General features: G+C 32.9%; 1 protein-coding gene across 1 annotated transcript in view; it reads left to right on the forward strand.

Moving 5' to 3' along the window:
- Positions 1-2,594: 2,594 nt before the first annotated feature.
- The window catches only part of Trp1 (translocation protein 1), a 42,115-nt gene continuing 20,556 nt past the window's right edge, over positions 2,595-24,153 (forward strand). The window contains exons 1-4 of the mRNA XM_035362682.1: positions 2,595-2,752; positions 3,899-4,022; positions 12,980-13,085; positions 22,956-23,139. Of these exons, the coding sequence (XP_035218573.1) occupies positions 2,711-2,752; positions 3,899-4,022; positions 12,980-13,085; positions 22,956-23,139 (456 nt within the window). The 5' untranslated portion in view covers positions 2,595-2,710. The remainder of the gene's footprint in view (positions 2,753-3,898; positions 4,023-12,979; positions 13,086-22,955; positions 23,140-24,153) is intronic.

Raw genomic sequence — 24,153 nt, forward strand, 5'->3', positions numbered from 1 at the left:
TGTGTGAATATGCATATGATCATTTAAACTTCGTTTATGTGCAAATGACATGTTACATTCTTCACACACATGAGGTTTCTCCCCTGTGTGGGTAAGCATATGGTTCTTTAAATTACCTCTTTCTCTAAATGACTTGTTACATACTACACACACATGAGGTTTCTCTCCTGTGTGAATTCGTACATGCTTGTTTAAAGATCCTTTTTGAGTAAATGACTTGTTACATACCTTACATAGATAAGGTTTCTCTAGTGTATGGATAAGCATATGCTTGTTCAAAATAGACTTTCGAATAAATGACTTTTTACATACTTCACACGCATGTAATCTTTTTCCTGTATGAATTGGCATATGCAGCTTTAAACTACCCTTATACTTAAATGACTTATTACATACTTCACAAATATAAGGTTTCTCTTCCGTGTGAATAAGCGTATGGTTCTTTAAATTACTTCTTTCTCTAAATACTTTGTTACATACTTCACATTCATGAGGTTTCTCTCCTGTGTGAATTCGTACATGCTTATTTAAACATCCTTTTTGTCTAAATGACTTGTTACATACCTCACATACATAAGGTTTCTCTAGTGTGTGAATAAGCATATGCTTGTTCAAAACACACTTTCGAATAAATGACTTCTTACATACTTCACACATGTGTACTTTCTTTCCTGTATGATTAGGCGTACACATCTTTAAACTATCCTTATTCATAAACGACTTATTGCATACATCACAAAAATGAAGTTTCTTTTCTGTGTGACTATGTCAATACTTGTTTAAAGTACTTTTATAACTAAATGTCACTTTACATGCTTCACATACATGAGGCTTCGCTGGTGTGTGAAGAAGCATATGGTTGCTTAAATTACCCGTTTGTGTAAATGACATGTTGCATACCTAGTACTTACTAGTTTAAAACTGCTATATTTCATACAAATATGATTTCTTACCCGAATATATATACATGTTTAAATAAAAATTTATGCAATCATGCCATATTATGCTCATGAAGTTTCAATTTTTCTAGAATTGCTTAGGTTAAACAAGACGTGGTAAACAGTTTCCACAATTTAGAAAGCAGAATATCATAAGTTCACTTTTGAGAAAGAAATCATCGTACTACTAACAACTCAACTCCGCAAAATGCTGTATTCCCTGTTGCCAAATCAAAGAATGAATATTGTTCTTTGGCGTCTTTCATAGACGTTCTTTGGCGTCTTTCATAGACGTTCTTTGGCCAAATGACAATCGCGATAAATATTGATACCTTTATAAAAAGTCCCCGCGCATTTTGGTACATTTTTGAACAAAAATTTTCTTTATTGAAAATCAATTTTATTCAAGTAGATATTGACCATTATTATCTATGGCCTTTTGCCATTTTTCGGGTAGCTTCATGATTTCGTCGTTGTAGAACTTCTGTGGTTTGTCGTCGAAAAACTTAACAAAGTGTTTTTTAGTGGCGCTTCGGTTGGCCAGTTTTTTACCATCAGGAGAGTTTTGCCAAGAAGTAGAGTCGGTGTTGGTTTTGCAGAGACAGAAACAAATGGTAGTCAGACAGAGCAAAATCAGGGTGTATACTGTGAATGCATCAAAACTTCCCAACCAAGCTCCGTCAATTTGTACCGAGTCGTCAAAGATGTGTGTGGCCGCGTATTGGAGCACAGCTCCCTTTCTGTTGGCCAATTCTGGTCGCTCTTTCTAGATTGCTTCTTTCAAGCGAAAAAGGTTAGAATTCTAACCTATTATAACATCCTTGGTTGAAACGGTCGAGTTGTGCACAGTACAGGGCCGAATTAATGGTTTCGCCATGTTGCAACATGGACAATTCCTTTCTAATCCCACCAAACACTCAACATAACCTTATATGGCGACAATCCATACGTTGAAGTCGTTTGTCGAGGGTCACTGACCTTTGACCATGATTGTTTGCGTTTGATATTCTCGTATTTCACCCATTTTTCATTGCGTGTAATAATTCGCTCCAAAAATGGTTCAATTTCGTTGCGTTTCAGCAGTATTTCACTGATGGTAATTCGGTCAATCAAATTTCTTGGGCCTACACTCCTTTGGCTCAGAAAAAAAAAAAAAAAAAAATTGTGATTAACGGTTTTCCGAAAACAAAAACTGTTAATGAACTCTGGCGTTTTTTGGGAATTTTTGATTTCTATAAGAGATTTTTAAATCATGCTGCTGAAGTTCAATTTCATTTAAATGGTATAACTGGGAAGTTGTAAAAAAAATGACAAAACACCCTCGAATTGGTCAATAGATATTGAAACAGCTCTTGAATCATGACTTGGGTTCATTAAAATCATTTATTCTTTCCAAATTGTTGTTAAATAATTATCTAAGAACTATTATCTTCCTTCAAATATAAAAATTATTTTGTCCTAAACACTTGTTACATTTTTATCTCTGTCACAACCTGCCTTAAAAACTGCCGCTGAAATTTGGTAAAGCTTTGCTGCCCTACTTGGCGGAGCTTATTCACCGGCTTCACTTTTGTACAGCGATAGCAGAGACGCTAGGTTCATGTACATAAGCTTCTTGCAATTTACTTCCTACATTTCTTTGGCTAACCAATGAATTAACAGCACATGTTTGACAATCACTCTCTGTAACGAGTTCTTTGCTGTAACCGTCGTGGCGTTGGTTTCGTTGTTATTTCCACCGTGTACTTTGTGGGATTGTCAATCGAATTTTCATGGTCATGGCTGAAAAGAGGAAAAACAAGAAGAAAAAGGAGGTAACAGTTTATTTCTTTGTCATATGACTGGAGTTATCGTACTTAATTAAGTATATGTTTTTATGAAGTAATCAATGCTCTTTTGCATTTTTCGGTTTTAAATTATAGATTCCAACGTTCGTGATCGGTTTTACAGCAAGACAATTTGTGCTCTTTTCGGCAAAATACCATTATAGCTGTAATAATACTCCTTAATTATTAGCCAGTATTTTGAATTATGAAAAGAATTTAGTAATTTGGTTCTTTGCGGTTGAAAACCTGTAATTAGATTTATTTTTAGAGTAAACTACTTGCATATGTTTACCATCAACGGAATAATAATTTTTTTTTAAAATTCATATTCAGAGGCAGTATTAATATTTAAAATGTTCGCAGTATAAATTTTCATCCTAATTTACAACTGTGTGCGTACGAAAAATTTTTATAAATGCCGACAGAATTCTGTTTAAATTCCTGTAGAACATTATAAGTAATCTTCATATTAGATCTTTAGTTGCGATTCGATAGAAATTTCTATAAAGCTTTCTTTCATAGAACAGAATCATGTAGAAAATTTAGCCTTTAAAAGAAATTTGCAAATTTTTCAAACTGTAATCAAAGTAAATTTTTATTTTTGGGCATACTGTATGACATAATACAGATGACCAAAAATAATCACCTTTTATTGGTAATTCTCTCTACTTAAACGTTTTTTAACTTTGAAATCCATATAAACATCTTGTACAGTATTGCTTATATAACAAACAAATGGAGACCTTGTATAACTGTAAAATCAAATTAAATAATAAAATTAGTTTTTTGTGTAGAAAACAGATGGGTAAGTAACTTTATGGAAGGATGTAGTAAAAAAATAAACATATAATAAATTAACGTTATACTTTTTGATTTGGTAATGAAAATGATTTGATAAATTTGTGTGTATTTTGTATTTTCTATTGCATTAATTGTCTGTAATATTTGAAATTATGCGAGATTTTTAACCTAAGATAGTTTTTGGGGTCGCAGACTCTTGTGATATATATGTGGTCACTTGAAATATGTTCTTTAGCATGTAAATTTAGTAGTATAATGTATGATTCTCTAATAGCTTCAGACTACCATAAAAAATTATAAATTTTTCATCATGACTGAATCTTTTTTTTACAGACTGATCTTAAAGATCTAGATAAAAAGCCAAGCAAAGAGGAATATGCTGTGGCAAGGTACCTCAAGCAAAAACTGCCTGAAAAGAAGACAACTCTGTTGGGCCATAAAGTAGAATATTTCATAGGTAATTCATTATAATTAATTAAAAATTGAAATATTTGATATTTCAGTAATTAACTAGCATCTGTGAAAATTCTGCCAATAATACTAGTTTGTGACTATGCTGTCACACATTTTCACATGTTGCAGAATTTCACATGTTGCACGTCACACATGTTGTACAATTTATATGGAAATAAAGAATAACAATCCATTTGACATGTTTGTTAGGTAGCACAATTTAGAAATAAAAAAACCCATTTCTTTGATCTGTGATGTCAAAAATATACTTCCTCTTCAAAAGATGCATGTAGAATGTTGGTGTATTGACAGGTTACAGTTAATATCAGACTATGGACTATCTTATCTTATTGCAGCAATTTTGCTGCTTTATTAACATTTAGAACATCCGAACTGGTAATACAAAATCAAAAAATAAGCTCTTTCTTTGAATTTAACCCTTTCACTGCGTGCTTTTTTTTTATCAAAATAGGTTAAAAAATTTCATATTTTTTATTACATATTTCAAATCTACATATATTTTATTTTTAGAGATAAAATATACAAAAAATTTTTTGTAAAAGAGTTTTTTTTTTTTTTTTTTTTCAATATAGAGTTAGATCATAGAAAAAGGTTGTCAGAATACTGAAATTGAAGAATAATGATATAAAAGGAAAATTTTGAAAATTAATATTGGTTAAATTATGATTTAATTTATAAAAATACAAAGGTAAAACATATATACTAATGAAAATATTTGCATAATGTAATATTTTGCATATCAATTTTGCACCACTGTTGAACGCTTTCAATAGAAACTGAATTTTCAGATTTATTACTATCTGCAAAGGAATCGGAGAAATCAGAGTCAGAACTACTATCAGTGTTGGAAATATCGTCAAAAATGTAGGTTATATCTTTCGCGAAACACTTTCTGCCAGACGTCTTTGAGCTCTGAAAAACGGCAACAGAATGCTGCATTATGTATTCTTGTATATTGGGCAGAAATGTGGGCAATTAACACCATCTGTTAGCCCACATCTAAATAAACAATTAATCATCACAGAAAAGCCGAAAGGAAACCTTGAACGGGAAAAGAGCGGATTGCACACTTAAAAAGACAGCAAAAATTCATCCCCACGGAAAGCGAGTGTTGCGCAAATTTTGCTACTTCTACGTTGGAAATCACGGGATGCGCAGCGAGAGGGTTAAACAAGCAGAACATAAACTTGTAGAAAATACTTAAATGGGAGGTAGGGAAAAAGTAAAACTGAATATTATTTCAAGCTATGAGATTGTTAATGTTTCTTCAAGTACTAATAAGCAGGAAGAAACGAACAAGCATGTAAGTTTAACAAGGTAATAATAGCTGAAAATAAATAAGGGAAAAGCAAATATTTACTAATCCCTCTTTAGCACGCAAAGTAGATTATAAAGTTTCTCAAATCTCTCTTGGGGAAAACCTGAACTTGCAATTTAACTACAGGTGACCCTTGACCTTTCGCTTAATTTGCTGTTTCGCTCAAAAAATACAATTTTTTAAAAAATTTTTGTTGGTATTTAAAAAGTTTATCTCTTTTATGCAGTAACTCCCACTTAATTTGATAGAAGTGGTGCATCAACCAGAGTTCATGGTTTCATTTTAGCCTAGCTTAACAGTGTCTGCTATACATGATTGGCTCAATGTAGCATGGTTACAAAATGGTTTGTTAAATTTTGCCTTGCTTCTACAATTAAGCCTGAATTGTATTAATTTACTATACTTAAATCTAATTCTTGCACATGCTTAAGTCTCATCAGAGTCCTGAATAAGTAAATTCCTACAGATATACTTAAGCTTACTTATGGCCGGCACTAGATATTTTGCCTCCTGATGCAGTCTCGACGGGTCTTAAATTCTTCTATCAAGCATCTCCTTAAGTTCTAAATTTCTGCCGTCTTTTAATTTTGGGTCCCAGTGCTTTTCCTAAACTCTAAAAAATTTTCTCATCCCTTAATTTTGTTATTCGGTGCTTCTCTAACTTTTCTCTAAATTTTGTCTTTCCTAAATGTTGCGACCATACGATCTCTGGCGCTGGTTCTGCATTTATGTGAATAAAAAGAAAACAATTATTCTTAATTCAAAAAGCACGAAATGTAATCTTTTGGCCTATGAGTATCATTAACAAAATCTAGTTTTAGCATATGGAAAGAAATTTTTGTTACATTTTTCCTTGTCAACATTTAGTGCATTTAACTTCAATCTGTGAACATCGCCAAACGTAAATGTCAACGTAAAAGATTTCCATACTCTTTGTTATTCAATTACTAATATAAAAAAAAATGTTTAGGGATCACTGCATGACGCAAGTTGTCATGTGTTGATAAACATACCTTGATGAAAGCAAAATAGAATAAATAATGATTCTCCAGGTTAGCATCAGGGATATAAAATATTATACAATATATTTGAGATATATGCCAAGCAGATAAAGAGCCAAATCATTGATCACACCACACAAATTTATGCTAAAATGTTTGTTTCTTCAATAATAATGTATTTTATTTAGTGGTGAAGTGGGTAAAAGTATAGTTTAGGGTGCCCATTGGCGATTTTTGGCGGTACATGGATACTGTTTTTGTGCAATGCTTTGACTTGTTATTTGCCAAAAATCGCCGCTACACGAAGCCAAAATAATAAGACAAACAATTGCACAAACTCGGTATCCATGTACACATCGACTTATTTTCACTTAAAAAAAAAAAAAAAAACCCCGAATTGCACAAAAATGGCATTGCGCACTCCTTTGACTTTATCCATGTACACGTTGACCTATTTTCACTTAGAAAAATCCCCAAATTGCACAAAAGTTGGCATTGCGCACTCTTTTAACTTTATCCATGTACACGTCGACCTATTTTCACTTAAAAAAAAAATCCCAGAATTTCACAAACTTGCATTGTGCACTCCCTTTACTTTGTCCATGTAGACATCGATATATTTTCACTTAAAAAGTCAAAGGAGCACCAAAGTCTACAGTATAGGCAAACAAAAAATACATAAATCTCAATAAAATACATTTTAAACCAAACAATAAAATAACATAAAAAGGAAAAACATGTTATACATTTAAGCACTACCAAAAGCAAATATTCACTTACCATAATTTTTGAGTTCGTTTCGTACACCCAGGGTCTAAAAATCAAAATATCAATCGTACTCAAATGACTTTTTTCAAACCAGGTACTCTTTCCGATCGAACGCTTCACATAGTGACCATCTGAACCTTTTTTCCTACAAACCCATTCAAATCCATCTAAACTATTTTAACACACACCACAAAAATGCTTACAAGACATCCCATGATTCAAAATTTCACAGAATCATGCACCCGATTACATCACAATAGGGTTTCCATAACATTCAACTACTCAGGCTACCATAAATGAAATAACTTGGCGATAAATCAAACAACTTCGCCATAATACGAGGGGTACCTTAAAGTCTACTCTACCCGGCAAAGTGAATTAAGAATCAGGATTTTCCACACTTTTTTTTATGGGAAAAAATCAAATGTGCATGCCTAAAGCATAAAAATATTTTTTGTTGGTGGCTTTAAGGTCTGGATTTTATATCATTCCGGATATTGGACGTTCGGATCTCGGACTTTATCCTGTGTGTGTATATATATATATATTATTTATATAATATTATATATAAAATAAGGTAAAAATATATTTATGGGTGCTTCTTGGCTATAATTGGTGATTTTTGGTGGTACATGGACACTGAGTTAGTGCAATTCTTTGACTATTATTTTGGCTTTGTATAGCGAAGATTTTTGCACCAAAAATAGCCGCTTCACAAAGCCAAAATAACAAAGAATTGTACAAACTCGGTATCCATGTACACATTGACCTGTTTTCACTTAAAAAAAAAAAAATCGGAGAATCGCACAAACTAGGCATTTGCACTCTCTTCACTTAGTCCATGTACACATCAATCTGTATTCATTTAAAAAGGTCAATGGAGCAACCAACAAAACATATATAATCTCAGTAACTACAATTTAAATCAAACAATGAAATAACATAAAAAAGGAAACTTATCTGCTAACGATATTACCGTGCTATCAGCAGCACATTTCCCACTGTTTGACTCTAGGAATCTCTTCCGAAGTATGCTTTCATGTCATATGTGTAACCATGACGGTCCACAAGCTTGTAAATTTTAATTTCAAAACATTTTTGCTTTTTAGAAATGTATTTAAAAATTACTCTTCCCTTAAATATAACAAGTACTTCATCTACAGCCAGTTCTTCAAAGGGCTTATATGCTTCCTTAAAATTGTTTCTCAAATGCTCAGATATATCCCTTATTTTCCAAAATCGATCATAATTAGTATTGTTTCTGTCTGGTGGTCACATGTTATGTTCAAAGTACAGAAAACGAAGAATTTGCAAGAACCTATCTCTATGCATAGTTTTCTTTAAAAAAGGTGTTTCAAGCATTTCATCTGTTGACCAATCTTGTTTTTTTCGATATGCCCCATCAGTAATTTCAGCGCAAAAAAAAATTTTGCAATTCATTTTCATTAGCATCCTTCCATGTAATTGTGTACTTTTTTGTTTCTAACTCAGGTTTAAAACTGAAATTTTGCCGTAGTATTTGTTCTGCATAACGATTTGTTTCTTTGACAGTTTATTCAATAATATTTCACAGAAAAGATTTTTGTAAAATTTTGAATTGAGAGATTTTGTCCACGTTATCAGTTTGTTCATCACTTTAATTTACCGAATTAGTCAGTAAATATAAAGTTCCTTCCACATCCTCATGTTCACTTTCAGATCCATTTTCCGTATCCAGCAATTGGATTCGCTTGTAAAAGTATAGTTTAGGGTACCCCTTGGCGATTTTTGGTGGTACATGGATACCGATTTTGTGCAATTCTTTGACTCGTTATTTTGGCTTGCGAAGCGGCGATTTTTGACAAAAATCGCCACTGCACAAAGCCAAAATAACAAGACAAACAATTGCACAAACTCGGTATCCATGTACACATCCATTTATTTTCACTTAAAAAAAAATCCCCGAATTGCATAAAAATGGCATTGCGCACTCCTTTGACTTTATCCATGTACACGTCGACCTATTTTCACTTAAAAAAAAATCACAGAATTGCACAAACTTGCATTGCGCATTCCCTTTACTTTGTCCATGTACACATCGATATGTTTTCACTTAAAAAGTCAAAGGAGCACCAAATTCTACAATATAAGCAAACAAGAAATGCATAATCTCAATAAAATACATTTTAAACTGAACAATAAAATAACATAAAAAAGGAAAAACATGTTATACATTTAAGCACTACCAAAAGTAAATATTCACTTACCATGACTTTCGAGTTCACTTCGTACACCCAGAGCCACGTAAAAATCAAAATATCAATCATACTCAAATGACTTTTTTCAAACCAGGTACTCTTTCTGATTGAACGCTTCACATAGTGACCATCTGAACTTTTCTTCCTACAAACCCATTCAAATCCATCTAAACGGTTTGTACGTTCGACTAGATGAATATCCTTCCTACATACAGGACACTTATAATGGCTACTAAGTAAACCTTCATTTACACACCAGTCAATTAAAGCTCTTTTCCCCTTTCGCTCCAAATCGTACAGAAAGTTTAAATTAATCTTACTACATTCGGCCGTTCTACCGTCGAAACAATAAAACCAACACACACCACAAAAACGCTTACAAAACATCCCATGATTCAAAATTTCCCAGAATCATGCACCCGATGATGTCACAATAGGGTTTTCATAACATTCAGCTACTCAGGCTACCATAAATGAAACAACAACTTGGCGATAAATTAAACAACTTCACCATAATACAAAGGGTACCTTAAAGTCTACTCTATCCGATTCGCTATCTCCATAGTTTTCATCTTCAAGCTCTTGAAGAAGTTTTTGCATTTCTTCCTCAGTCAGTCCTCTTTTCCTTTTGAGCATGTTGTTGCAAAAAATCAAAATAATTCCTAGAAAACTTACAAAAATATGTAATATTTTAAAGAAATGCAAAGCTCGGTTTACAAATGCAGTTATGCCGAATTTTACAGCTACAAGAAGGAAGAGAGAAAAATTTAACACAAAGACCTTTGAAAGAGATAAATGGTTAAAAACCCCAGGGTCGTCAAATTTGACATTTCATCCCACATTTTCAGCCTAGAAAATGGGGGGAAAAGATATGGCCACTAAAGTGGACAACCCCATTCTTTCAAACGGGTCATTTTATGGTCATTATAATTGCCATCCCATCTTCAAAGAGTGAATGGATGTCGGCAGCTTACATCAGCATCAGCCAGTCATCTATGAATGGTTTCACGTGATACCATCAGATGCCTGGAAGGTGGTAAATGTCATCGAATCAATGCTAATATCTTTGTTGGTGAAGTGACTGCTCTTATGACTGTGCGATCCTCATGCTCATTTATGTTCGTGAGACACCCTGACTCTTCGTGACAGTAGACTGCCCCTTCTATGATCAGTTGTTGCCAACACTTAGCAACTACCATATTGCTCCGACCAAGATGGTGGCCGAGATGCCTGTTCGACCAACCAGCTTCTCTGAGGCCTAATATATGCCCCTTCTTAAAGTCTGACAACTGTTCATACTGTCACCGGTTACGTCCCAAAAGCATCTGTAGTCTCAATACTGTGCATCCAAGTTCCTACATTTTGAGTTTCGTGATTGTGGCTCGATTTCTTCTCGATGCATATGTTCTTTTGTAACAGAGTGTATAGTCATATATATATAATAGTATATATTCTTATTAAGTTTTCCTATACATTAGATTGTGAAATACTTAAATATATATAACTGTTTATTTTCAAAGATCCATTTCCAGCTGAGGAAGTTCACCAGTTTGATTTTTACTCAAGATTTCTGAAAGCAAAATTTCTGTGACCATGATGAACAAGCCTAATCAGATTTAGTCTTTTTATTCCGGGATTACAAGCAAAGTTTCCCCTACAGTCATAGTTTATTTTAAAAAAGAAAAGAAAATTTGAAAGGATTCAGGCTTTATGCCAGAGGTTTATTAAAGCTTTTACTGATCTTGAAATTCAGCAATCTGCTCTTGTTTCACTCCTGCTAACTCAATTTTTTGTGTTTTTAATTTAATTATATAACAGCGCATTTTTTTTTTTCATTCTTACATCACATAAAATTCAACAGTAAAATAGCAACACTTTTAAAAGGCAGCATATTTTTAGAATTTCCTGTAGAGTGTTTAGTATCACCATTTTTACTTCCTTGTATAAAGCAAAAAGGAAGTATTGTAATCACGAAAAATTCCGGGTTTCGTATTTCAATGAAAATATCCATTTTGACCGCTGTCGAATGCAATTTAATGATGTTTTTGCCTGACATCTGTACATAAGGAATGAATAAAGGTCTCTTTTTCCCCGAAAAAATTATAAAACTGATTTAAAATGAATTCTGAAGCGATTTTATTGTGGCGTCTCTACGTAGGCATGTATCTCACATTACTCAAAAACGAGTAGCTTCAGAACGTTGAAATTATATATGTACGACTGCTATAACATGTAGATGTGCACCTCTCATTTTGGTTGCAATTACCCGCACCAAAAGTATATAAATATATATATATCTACTCTGTTACTTGGCTCGGTGAGCTCAGTTTCTTTATTCTTTGTGCATTTTTTGCTTTAAAAGTGATTGAATTATGTTGTTCTCTTTAAGATTTTTATACCTTTAGTTAACCTGCATGCAATAATTGGGGAATTATCAACAATTTGAAAGTTTTTTAAGTCCAGCTAAGCCTAATTTTTTATTACCATGGGAGCCATGTTTGTTTACATTTGAAACTTGGTAGATTTATTCCCAATCTAGAAATACTAAGCTTCACAACAACAGAGTAATGTCTTCTTTTATTATTGCAAATTAAATTATGCTTAATTCATTCTGGAATTGTCATTTCAGTTATTAGCTTATTTTTGCATAGAAACTAATTTTAATTGTATACAATTTTTTTAATTGTTTTAACTGTACTTGGGTGTTTTATATTTGTCTATATCTTTCAATTTTTAATGAAAATATTTTGAATTTTTATGTATTTTTTCCTTGCCACAAAGTGAGAATTTAATTAATTAGTAGCACATGCGCATTAGATAAGCGGCGCTGAATCATCTGCAAAAAACTGTTTCTTTTTTATATGTTTAATTTCTTTTATACATCGTTTTAGATTTATAATAGTATTTGAATAGAACTTGTGGATATTCTTCAGGTGATATCACTTTTGTGCACTCTGGGTTATAAAATGAATGAGGTGTAATGCTGTTAAGTGGACCTAGCGCCAAAGTGTCACTATGGTAAATAAATATAGAGAATTTTAAAGAGTGCATTTATTCTGTTGTGGTTTATGCGCTATCCATGAAGTAGATTTAATTCAAAATTCGTTAACTGTTAATTCAATATGATTAAATGAAATGCAGGAAAATTGCGTATAATTTAATATTCCATACAAGGAAGTCATGGTGTACACATCAGATTTGTTGATTAAAGTTTAAACAAATATCTTACATTTTGTCAATACAGTGCATTTAAATTGCTGAGCTTTTATTCAAAAGTTCCTTAAATTCACATTAAATACAAAATTAATAAATAAATAAATTTGAAATAAGAAATTGAGGCTTCGAGGTGCCCATGTTTCATTGAAGGACTACTCGTGATGAATATTTTGGTAGTCTGGGTGTAGCTAAAAAGGCAATGCAAAGAACACTATTACATACACATAGATAGACGCAGCACACAGATTCTTCATTATTTAGTAACAGATGATCGAATTTTTTTTTTATTATTATTTCAGAGCCAGAGAAAGAATTTTTTGCATGTGTTGGAGATGTTGAATTTATTTCCTTTTTATGTTAAAGCCATTAACTTTTTTTTTTTTTTTTTTTTCTTTTACAGCCTCGAGAGCAGTCGATTGTCTTCTAGAATCTCCTTGGGCAAAAGAAAAGAAGAAAGGTGAACTTCATTTTCCAAATCGTGTTGCTGCTGTCGATTTTATGGCTGTGTAAGAATTTTGTATTTAATTTTTATAATCATTTTTGTATGCAATTAATATAAAAATGCTTAACATTATTGTTTTGTTATGCACCTATCCATTGTGTTGGCTCAAAAACAATTTTTTTTTTTTTTTTTTTTTTTTTTTTTAGTATTGGGAGAAAATTACTAAACATTTCTGCATACTGCTTTTTTGTTTTGTAATGAACAAGTCTAAGAATAACTTGTTTGGGGAAATGAGATTATTAAGGAAATTCCATTTTAGTATATGTTGCTAGCAATTGAATATAATATCCACTATCTATATATGAGTATCCATCCTATCACATGGTAGATAGTTTCTAGAAAATACTGTGTTGTGTGAAATCTTATTGCATGAGCATAACAGCAAATGTAGAATAGAGTGATGTGTTTCGAAAACTTTTAAAAACATATTTTTTTTGGTACTATTCGGTTTCGAGGGCCGTGAAAAATTTGCAGTGAAAATGTATGTGCGAAATCGCCAAATCTAGCAAACGCGCCCGTTTAAAGCACGCCAAATCTCGCGTACACACTAATTTCAGATTGTGTATGTTTATATAGTTCTATATTTCTTAAGACGCCATTGAAATAGTTTAATTTTTATTTCCTTTTTTGATATCCTATGAATTTAACAATTTGGGAATTGCCTATGATGAAAAGTCTGTGATAGAATTTTGGGTAAAGTGCAGAATCACCCACTGCTTGACGCGTTTTTAAGAATTACACATACTCGGTATCCATCTACACATCGACTTATTTTAACTTAAAAAAAAACCCCAGACTTGCACAAAAATGGCACCGCGCACACCCTTGACTTTATCTATGTACACATCGACCTATTTTCACTTAAAAAGTAAAAGAAAATGGGCAAAATTCCAATTGTTTTTACCCTTGTAAAAAGCAGCAAAGAAGTAAGCGGGTGATTCTGCACTTTACCGAAAATGTTTTCAAAGAAAAGACATCATTCATTATAGAACATTATGTTTGAACAACCATCGAGACGACATTATGCTTTAGCAATAACTCGGTAGTGAAATATTATATGAAATTGACCTTTTATCTAAATTAAAACATCAATATTTAGATAGTTATTTATTATTATACTTCCTTTCTTGCTTTAATGTTGTCGCAATTACTTTTGGCAGTACTGGCATCAACAATAGTTTGGCGATATTTTACGACCCTCGAAACTGAATACAGTCAAAAGTCATTAATTTGGACACCCATAATCCGGAATGATCTATAATCCGTACCTCAAAGCTAAAAACTTCCTGCGCATGCGCCGTGTTGACACATGCGCATAGGCATTTACGCGTGTGCGTAAGTACTTTACGACTGCGCATATGCGTGTGAGCAAGCGCCGAATACGTTTTCGCTAAAATTATCTAATTCAGTTAATGTTGCAGATTGCGTTGTTCTTTAATTATCGAATTGGATCTGGCTTATTATTTTTTGCAGACTGTGTAAGAGCAATTTTATAAAAGTAAGCTTGAACTTTCGATTATGTCAAATAGAATTTCGATGCTGGAGCTCCCAAAGGATCTACAAAACGAAAGTATGTTTCAATGTCCATCAAACAAAAAGTGGAATTGCTCCAAAAAATGGATAAAGGCATATACTTTGTTTATCTAACCATTCCGAAATCTGTTTATCAATTTCACGCTGGTCTGTGCGGGGGTGACGTCGCAGCGCGCAATGAACTGGAAGTTGATTTGTCAGCACTATCGTTATCTTCAGGGCAGATTTTTTATTTTATTCGGCTTATAAATCAAATTCCTCGTCATTATAAATATCACGAATACAAATCAAATAGTTTTCTGGTTGCAATTTTCTAATTTCGGCTATGCATAATGTATGCTTTACGCATGCGCGCGTTGAAAGAAATGTTTAATAAAGTAAACAAATAAATATTAAGCTTTTTTTTTTTTTTTTTTTTTTTTTTTTTTTTTTTTGTAAATTTTGCTACCCTTTAGATCATAATTGCTCATTATTTTATAAATTACGGTTTCATATTTTTAATTTTATAATTTCTGCATGCCATCTTACCAGATTTAAACTGATGATCTATAATCCGGAATCGCCGAAGTCCCGACGAGTCCGGATTAAAGACTTTTGACTGTAGTATCTTTTTTTTTTTTTATTTAAGGTTCTCTCTGCTGTCTCATTTAATTTTATACCTTTTTGCAACCTGAAGTGATTATTCTTTTAACAAATCTTTCAAAATTTTTATTTTCATCTCCAAAGAAATAAATTTTCTGTTAAAATTTGTTTTCTTACGTTCAGAAATATTTTGGGATTGAAATATAATTTCACAATAATTACTCTTGAAATGGCAAAGCTAATTAACCAAAAGTAACATGTATCCAAAAGTTTCTCCCCAAATTACAGTTATATATTGTTACGTTTTTCTTTGTATGGGTTTGTGGATTTGGAGTGAATAAGGACAACACTTGATGAAGTACTGAAACACAATTTATTAGTCAATATTCTCAGGACAGGTTCAAAATCACGTTTACAGTCATCGAAGAAGTACTATGAACATGCTGAAACAGTTAGTGACACAGCCTTCAGGCTATAACGGTGAAGACAGCTTCACGACAAAGCACCAGAGTACAGCTCCCAATTTTGCTTGGGCGTTCTCGGAACTCTACATACTCTCAAGACTCTCCACAATATAACTCACGGTGCACTCGACAATACACTAAAGTACAGCTCTCGACTCGGTTCGGGTGTTCTCTTAGCTCAACAAACTCTTAAAACTCACGATGCATTAACTCACAATACAGTAAGATACTCTTTCGATGCACTAGACTACGAGACACTCGCTCACAGACTATTAACTCACTCGACTAGGCATTGAGCACCGATTCTCCATATACCAGCAGAGTTTATATAGCTTTTGGCTTGCGTTCAAGAACATTCTGAGCCAAATCGATAAGAATTCGTTCCAGAAGGTTCTCCATCCATCTATGGCATAATGTCATTTTTGTCGCCAAATGTGGCAACCCTGTCATCCCTTGTGGGAAAGCTATCCTACCTTGCCTAGACATTTCATAACAATATTTTATGCAGTCTACCAACTGAATGCTTATAGTTACTATGTAAATGAAGGTCATTCACTTTCAAAAGAATATTATCATGAAAAAAAGTGTGTATCACCAGAATTTATTTTATTTTTGTGTGTATAAATAAAGAGATTGTTATAGTGTACTACACATGGTGACATAGTACATAGCTTAATTTCATAAATGCTTAGAATAAAAATCATATCATTGAGATAGGTACATACATAAAGTGTTATAAGAGGATTTATACATATTCATTAATTTTTCAGAGTGAAACCGGGTTTACATGCTACACTGCAGATTTCGCAGTTTTCTTATCGTATTTCCAGGGCCTGACATAGCCTAACTGCGGCCCGAGGCAAAAACGTTTTTGGGGCCCCCCCTCTGCTTCTCACTACTTCAGTAATGAACAAGGGAACATTTTGGAGATATTTAAATTTTTATAATAATAAACTTTCTACAGTACAAAGTCTGAAATCCGAACCTCAAAACCACCACTGTTTTCTCGTAGGCTTTACGCAGGCGCATTTGATTCTCCCATCCGTGCATAATAAAACATCCGAAGAGTCCCAATTCTTAATTTCACTTCAACACTAAAAAAAATACCTTGTTATTGAAGAAACAATCATTTTAGCATAAATTTGTACAATCAGTAATTTAGCTCCATTGCTGTGTATTTCTTTGGCACGCATCTCAAACCGAGACATTTCACATAGATACATCGTTGATCTGATGCCAACCTTGTGAATAATTATTTATTATTCATCACCGCATGTTTATCAAAACATGACAACTTGAGTAATGACTCATGTAGCGATGCCTAAACAATTTTTTTATGTTAGTCATCGAATAATAAAGGAGTCTGGTAACCTTTTTTTATGTTGACATTACGCTTGGCGATGATTACAGATTTAATTTAAATGCGCTAAAAATTTTTGACGAAATATTTACCAAAAATTTCCTTCCATATGCTAAAAATAGATTTTGTTGATGATACTCATAGACCCAAAGATTGCATTTAGGGCTATTTGAATTAAGAATAAACCCAGAACCAGCGCCAGAGCTCGTATGGCCATACTGAATCACAGAATTTAGGACCCAAAGAGGCGATAAGATATCTAGCGCCAGACCTCAATAAGGCTCAAGTATATGTGGAAATTTATTTATTTAGATCTCTGATAAGCCTTAAGTGTATGCAAGAAATAGACATAATTTTAATAAATAACTAAACTAATACAATTCAGGCTTAATTGTCTCAGTGTGCGATAGAAGCAAGATAAAATTTAACGGAACAACGTGTCGTTAGTCGCCAAGCGCATGATGCATAGCCAAATATGTATAGTGAAGGACAGCTAAATTTGATGACGATAGAAGCTAATTTTAAAGGTTTTCGGATATCGCAAAACAAAAGTGAAATTTTCCAGTTAATGGATTTTGTAAAGAAATGTGGAGCTGTGATAATAAATGAAGATGATATAAAAGAAGTTTTTCATTGTGATGACAATGTTTCTCAATCATCAATCAATTAATGAATGGCAAAATCTGTAGTTTGGTTCTAGAACCAGAAAATACCATTACCGATAGTGAAGAAAGTGACAGAGAAGTTACCGAAAACGAGAAAATTTCAATTGATAAGTTAGTCGGAATTCTCGAACCAGCAGTTGCAGGACTTCAACAATATAACTGAAGAAGAGATTATGTCTGTCTACAGAATTAAAAAGAAAGTATTAGAACCCCCCCCCCCAAAACAAGGAAGCAACTTAAACAGCTTACATTGAAAGAAATGTCTAACAAACAAATATTAAGCCCCCCCTTTTTTTATACCCTTTATTAAATCATAAATACTTCATGATTTTATAAATCAGGATTTCATATTTTTAATTTTATAATTTCTACATGCCATCTTACTAGATTTAAACTGATGATCTAATATCCAGAAAAATCCTAAATTTGAAAACTACGAATCCGAATTTCGGACTTTGTACGGTATTTGATTTGGGGGTTCTTCTGTCATATGGAGGCCTGTGGCAACTGCCCCATATGCCCCTGCCTTAGTCAGGCTCTGCATGTTTATAAAAAGAACTGCATTATGATCTTTCTTTGGAAGTTTTGAATCATGTTCTGCCCAGATGCTAATAGTAAGCTTTATGAAGCATCTGTGACATTCTTGTACCTTTGAGGATTTGTTTATGAATTTTTCATCACCAAAATTTCACTTAACTTGTTATGTTTCGTACTGATCCATACCGTACCATGTAGAAATGCACTCTTTTGCAAAAAAATCGAAGCACCACAAAGGTTTTTGATGAAATTGAATGTGTTTATAGCTCATACACAGATAATAAAATGATTAAAGGATCAAGGTCATAGTACCTGTTCACGGCTCACAATCACCTGTTCAGTGTTCAAATTATTAGTTGTTCGAACTGCTCCTGGCGGCAGTGCATGCTTGAATTCGTCGAGACAAGGAGTGGTAGAGGTTCCTAATATAATCCTGTGACACATTTTGCCAGGCATTCATCAGTTGTAGCTCCAGATCTGTGATATTTTGTGGTGCCCAAATCTAGGGGCCTACTATGTCCCAGACATGGCCGATTGATGAAAGGTCTGGTGACTCACTGGCCAAGAATTGTATCAACCACACGGAGACAGCCCAAAGATATGCGAGTGGTATGTGGCCTGACATTATCTTTTTGGAAAATGGCGCCAGAATGAAGTACCATAAAGGGAATGCAACCGGCCACAGGATGGTATCAATATATCGTTGACCTGTTAAAGATGTAGGGAGGAAAGATGACCTGCTGTCATAAGAAATAGCGCCTCACACCATCACACCAGGAATTATGGCTGTATGCCTGTGTGAAACAAAGGCTGATTGGGACCGCTGGCCCTGTCCTCTCCAGACATGAACACGGTGGTCATCTGCTTTAAGAGTGAAGCAGGATTCATCTCTGAACACTATATGATGCCAGTCTGATGGCAGCCATGATGATCGACTGCGACACTACTCCAGATGGCTCCGCAGATGTTGTGGGGGTCAAAGGCAAACTTCTTAAAGGCTTCTGTGAGCATAACCCCGCCTCAGACAAGCGCTGTGAGATGGTGGGTGGTACCACAGGAGGTATAGACGTGGCTGTAGTGCATTGAATAGTCGACAATTATGCCATTGGGGCAGTTCAGTCCTGGTGAACATTCATCCTATCTTGCCTCGCATTTGTGCTCCTTGGCCTTCCAGAGCCTTCATCGACAATTTCCTTGTAGCAACCATTGCTGCCATCTTTGCACAGCAGTTTCTGTACTCTGCAGGTAGCAGCCTATTGCTCGATATGACCACCCTGCTTCATGCAAGCCTACAATGAGACCACATTTTCAAAGTCGTTTAGTTGTCTGTAAGGTCTTATCGTCGTAAATGACATCTTTAGTTGCTTCTTTACGGAATTGCAATGGCAGCAACAAAAAAAGATAAGTTTTCCGCCTCTGTTATTGGTTTTATACTTTGCAAATTGCACACTAGAAATACACACTATGATTACAATTCCTGTTCATTTGCCTTGAAACTTTGGTCATTTGCATGTTCGATCAGGATGTTTTCGCATACCAAATTTCATCACGATCGCAAAATTGCAAAAGAGTGTATCATCATTATATTAATATATTTTTATTTAATTTAAAGTGAATAATTCGTTAAAATATGTTTATATATGCATGTCTTTACTTTTCTATTAATTATCTTTTAAATTGTTTATTGCACAATCAATGACGTTGTGAACAACAATAGAGATGCATAAAAAATGAAGGTATTGCTTATGCAATAATGAGAATACTAATTAAATTTGTATGCTATTAGTTTTATTGTAAATGCTACTTACTCATTACATATCAAGTTTATGGATTTAGAGGTATTATTATGCATGATGAAAAATAGACATCATTAATACACATCTTATTCATTACATTAATACTAATGAACATATACATCAACAACTTCTGAACCATCACATTCTCTGTCTTTGTACATATAAATATATGACTTATTAGATCTGTATTTTATATGCATGTATGAATATACAAGTGAAAATTGCCAGGAAGTTTATTTGAAGTCACTTCTAATTCATATAATGATCATCTAATTGACAGTAGTTTTATTTATCAGTACTTTGCACATTATCCTGGTTATGGAATACATAATTGAAAGCATAGACACTGTGTAAATGTTTTGTTTTGGGAATGATACATAATTATATTATATGTATGATTTATATGATATAAGCATAACTTACGAATAATTATGAGAATGTAAATATTAGCCATATAAATTTTTGATTTTTGTCATAAAATGTCCCTTTTTATGCTTTTTTAATTGTTATCATGGACAGAACAGTATGAGCCACATAATTAAATTTAGCCTAGGAAAGGTTTTTATCAATTCACAAATTTGCCAACGTGCTGGCTACTTTCATAGGAGTGTAGATATCAAAAAGTATCAGATGCGAGTGTCACTCTGAAATTTTCTAAGATACACTTAGGTTTTTTAAGTTATACTTCTAAAATTTTAGGAGTGTTCAAAATACTCTTCTCTAGCATCAGTATATATCTATAGGCAAATTTTCCAAAGATTAATGCCCAAAGCCGTTATTTTTTTGGATTGAATGAAAAAAATGCATTTATAACCTCATCACTCATCTTCGGAGTGAAAAAGACTTCCACGTAATTCTTTTTTCGATTAAAAAATAGTGAAAAGTCACACATAGCTATATCAGGTAAATAGGGTGGAATGTTCTATCATTTTAATGTGTTTTTGTTGATGAAACTCAGCAGTCAATTTTGCTGAAGGAGATGTAGAGGATGAGTCCTAACACTCATTTCTTGAAGATTTTCTGAAAGAGCAGTTAGTTGTGACTATCTTCTGTCCTTCCAACTTGATTGCTTTGACCAGTCCTGTGCTTCTGAAGAAAATGGCATGCATTACTTTTTCATGACACATTATCTTTTCACCATTGTGGGCATGGGTCATCTTCAAAGACCCATACTTTACTTTCTTGATGTGTTGGAGCGTCAAAAAATGGTATATATGTTTCATCACCAGTTACAATTTTAGAAATAATGCACTGGCCACCATCTTTAAGTAATTATCATATGTAATTCTTCATGAATAATTTTATGTATGGCAGCACATACAACATTAAGTTCCTTTTGTATCATTTGTTAGGTGCAACGATTATCATCGATTAACATTTTCTGTATGGCAAACACATTGTTGAGAATTATTGCTGACAACAGCCTTCCTGTGTATGTTCTTTGTCCTCAAGAGAGTTGCAACCTCTGTGAAATTCCGTAAACCATCTGAATAGTGCAATAATGTTCTCCCACCAACTCCATTTTTGCTTCTGCCTAAAATTTATTCTATGCTAAGCTACTTGAAATTCGCCGATAAAAAATCATCTCCTAGGCTGAAATATTTCATATTTTAAAATCTAACCATTAAATTTTTTCTATTACTTATTGTTTGCAAGTATTTCAAAAATTTCAGAGTGACCTCTGTAAGATGTACATTTTTATACACAAAATACGCACTATTAGAATGGTCATTCAAATTCAGTAAAAATTTTAATTAAAAAATATGGCAAACTTTTAGGATAAAAATTTTAGTTTTTTGTCAGATTTGATAAAGTGTGCACCTTTTATTTTTTTTTTCGGAAAATTCTGAACAACTTTCTTTCAAAATAAAATATATTAACCTTTTATTTGGCACAGTTGCTCAGAAGCAATATGTTTTTCATTGGCTGTTATAGGAGATCTTTCACCATTTCCCAATTAAAGGGAAATGTTTCACTGTTTCAAATGTTAATAATTCATTTTTTATAAATTCAACCAAACACCTTGCTTTATTAATTTCTCCATTGATTACATTAAAAATTTGTTCACGGTATTCTGATATTGCAGGACTTGAAAAAAAAAATGTGAAACTGTTTAAAAAATATTCATACTTTTATAATCAACTGGTTTTAAAATCACATGCCATTTGCTACTTGATGTTTTGGATCTTGGTAAGTTTTTTTTTGAATTAATGTTACTTCATCAAAAAGGTCATCCACATTCAGATCTAGTTTTTATTTGCTTCAAATCTTGAATAACTTCAAAAAATTTCTAGTATGCTAGAAATGAATTATTTAACAGACTTGGAATTGGCAATTTGTCAAATGTAGAATTTTCATCAAAGTGTTCTAAGAAATAAATAAATATTCAGTAATCTCTGAGATTCTGCATTATGTAACTTTTTCAAATGTTGATGAATTGAAAAGCCAAAAAATTCCTGATCATATTGAGATTTAAGCTTATTTCTTAAGTTAGTCAAAACATTGAAAATATCTAAACCAATTTTTTTTTCTTCTCTGGTTCTTCAATAGCTAAGCTCAATACTGCCATTACATAACATTAGCACAGTAAATATATTTTAATATTTGGTGTGATTTCAATAGAATTATCATCGATTAAAAGCAGTTTAAATAATTTTTTAGAACAGTGGTGGTTTGCTTAAGAAATGAGAACTTAAAGGATTTTTAATTTCAAAATAAAGGACATATTGCAATTTTCTTGAACTCAAAAACAGAACAAGACAGGAAAAGCTTATTAAAAGATTACCCTTTCTAAAAAGAGGTTGCAACCTTAACTGAATGGTACCTATTCAAGTTTAACATAAAATTATACATATTCATCGAGTTTATTTTTAGTGCAGCTTTTTATAAAATTCTTACTAAAATATTATTTAATGTTTATTAATTCATTAATTGCAGGTTACTTGAACATAAGTTTTTCCACCGTGCCAAAAAGATAGTAGTATTGAAAGAAACAAAGAAAAAGAAAAAAGATACAGAAGAAGCGGCTCAAGAATCTGGAAAAGAAAAAGATTCTAAAAAGACCAAAGGAAAATCAGATGAGAAAGAAGGGAAAGAAAAAGAAGAAAAGGATGCCAAAAAAGTATACTTTTTGTATTATTCATGTTTCTAAAGTTACTTTTACCTTTTTCAGTGTCTTTTCTCTTGTCTCTCTTGGTAAAAATAATATAATTATGTTTAATTATACTTCGTAATCCAGAAGTTCTGTGTTTTTTCAAATTCTGAAGCATATTTTTTTTTATTTAATTTATTACTGCTAATAAGTTGTGACCTTGATCAAAGCAGATGATTAAATAAGGTCTTTTCTGGTCACACTGCATAATTCTAGTATATCTTGTGGCATAATTTTTGTTTCAGTATATTTCTGAAATTGGAGAACTCCCAAAATTCATTTTTGTTATATTGTGCTGTTAATTAAAAAAGGGGGGAAGTGCTGGACAGAGTGTTAAAAAAATGGTATTCTATGTGAACAAAGTACTGTTTCTGATGGAACAGTTCCAAGGTGATTCCAAAAGAGAAAGTGCAGAGATTTCATTCTTGAAGAGGATATCTGCTCTGTATGACCATTCTCTGTAAACAAAAACTTATTAACGGAATGTGCCACTGAAAATTCACATTATACAGTTTAGGAATTGTCAGACAGACTAAATGTTCTATAAAATACAGTACAGGATCATGAAAATTAGGTGTGTAAACTGCTATGATGTAGGGTTACTCCATACTTCATGCTTGCCTGAGTTTCAGCTTGTGATTTTTTTCTCCCAAAAGGAAATAAAGAAGCTTCTTTTCTGAAATGGCTCATTACTGCAGATGAGATGTGGATACTATACAATAATGTGTAGAGTCATTAGGTTGTATAGATGCTGGAACGTGAAAATTGTGCAATGCTCTTGCCAGAACATCAGACATCCCAAATATGCGTCGAGCATGCTTTCAGTCTCACCATGAAGACATTTGGAAAGGAGGGAGAAACTACCTTATAAATGTTATAAGAAAAAGATCATTGGTAAGCCAAAAGAACATTCTTCAATAATATTGAGAGTAGGGCTGCAACTCCCGAAAGTTATGCTTTCTGTATGGTAGGACTACCAAGAAA

Source organism: Stegodyphus dumicola, chromosome 2, assembly GCF_044657685.1.
Source record: "Stegodyphus dumicola isolate Sdum_Otavi_A_Nest chromosome 2, ASM4465768v1".
Taxonomy (NCBI): domain Eukaryota; kingdom Metazoa; phylum Arthropoda; class Arachnida; order Araneae; family Eresidae; genus Stegodyphus; species Stegodyphus dumicola.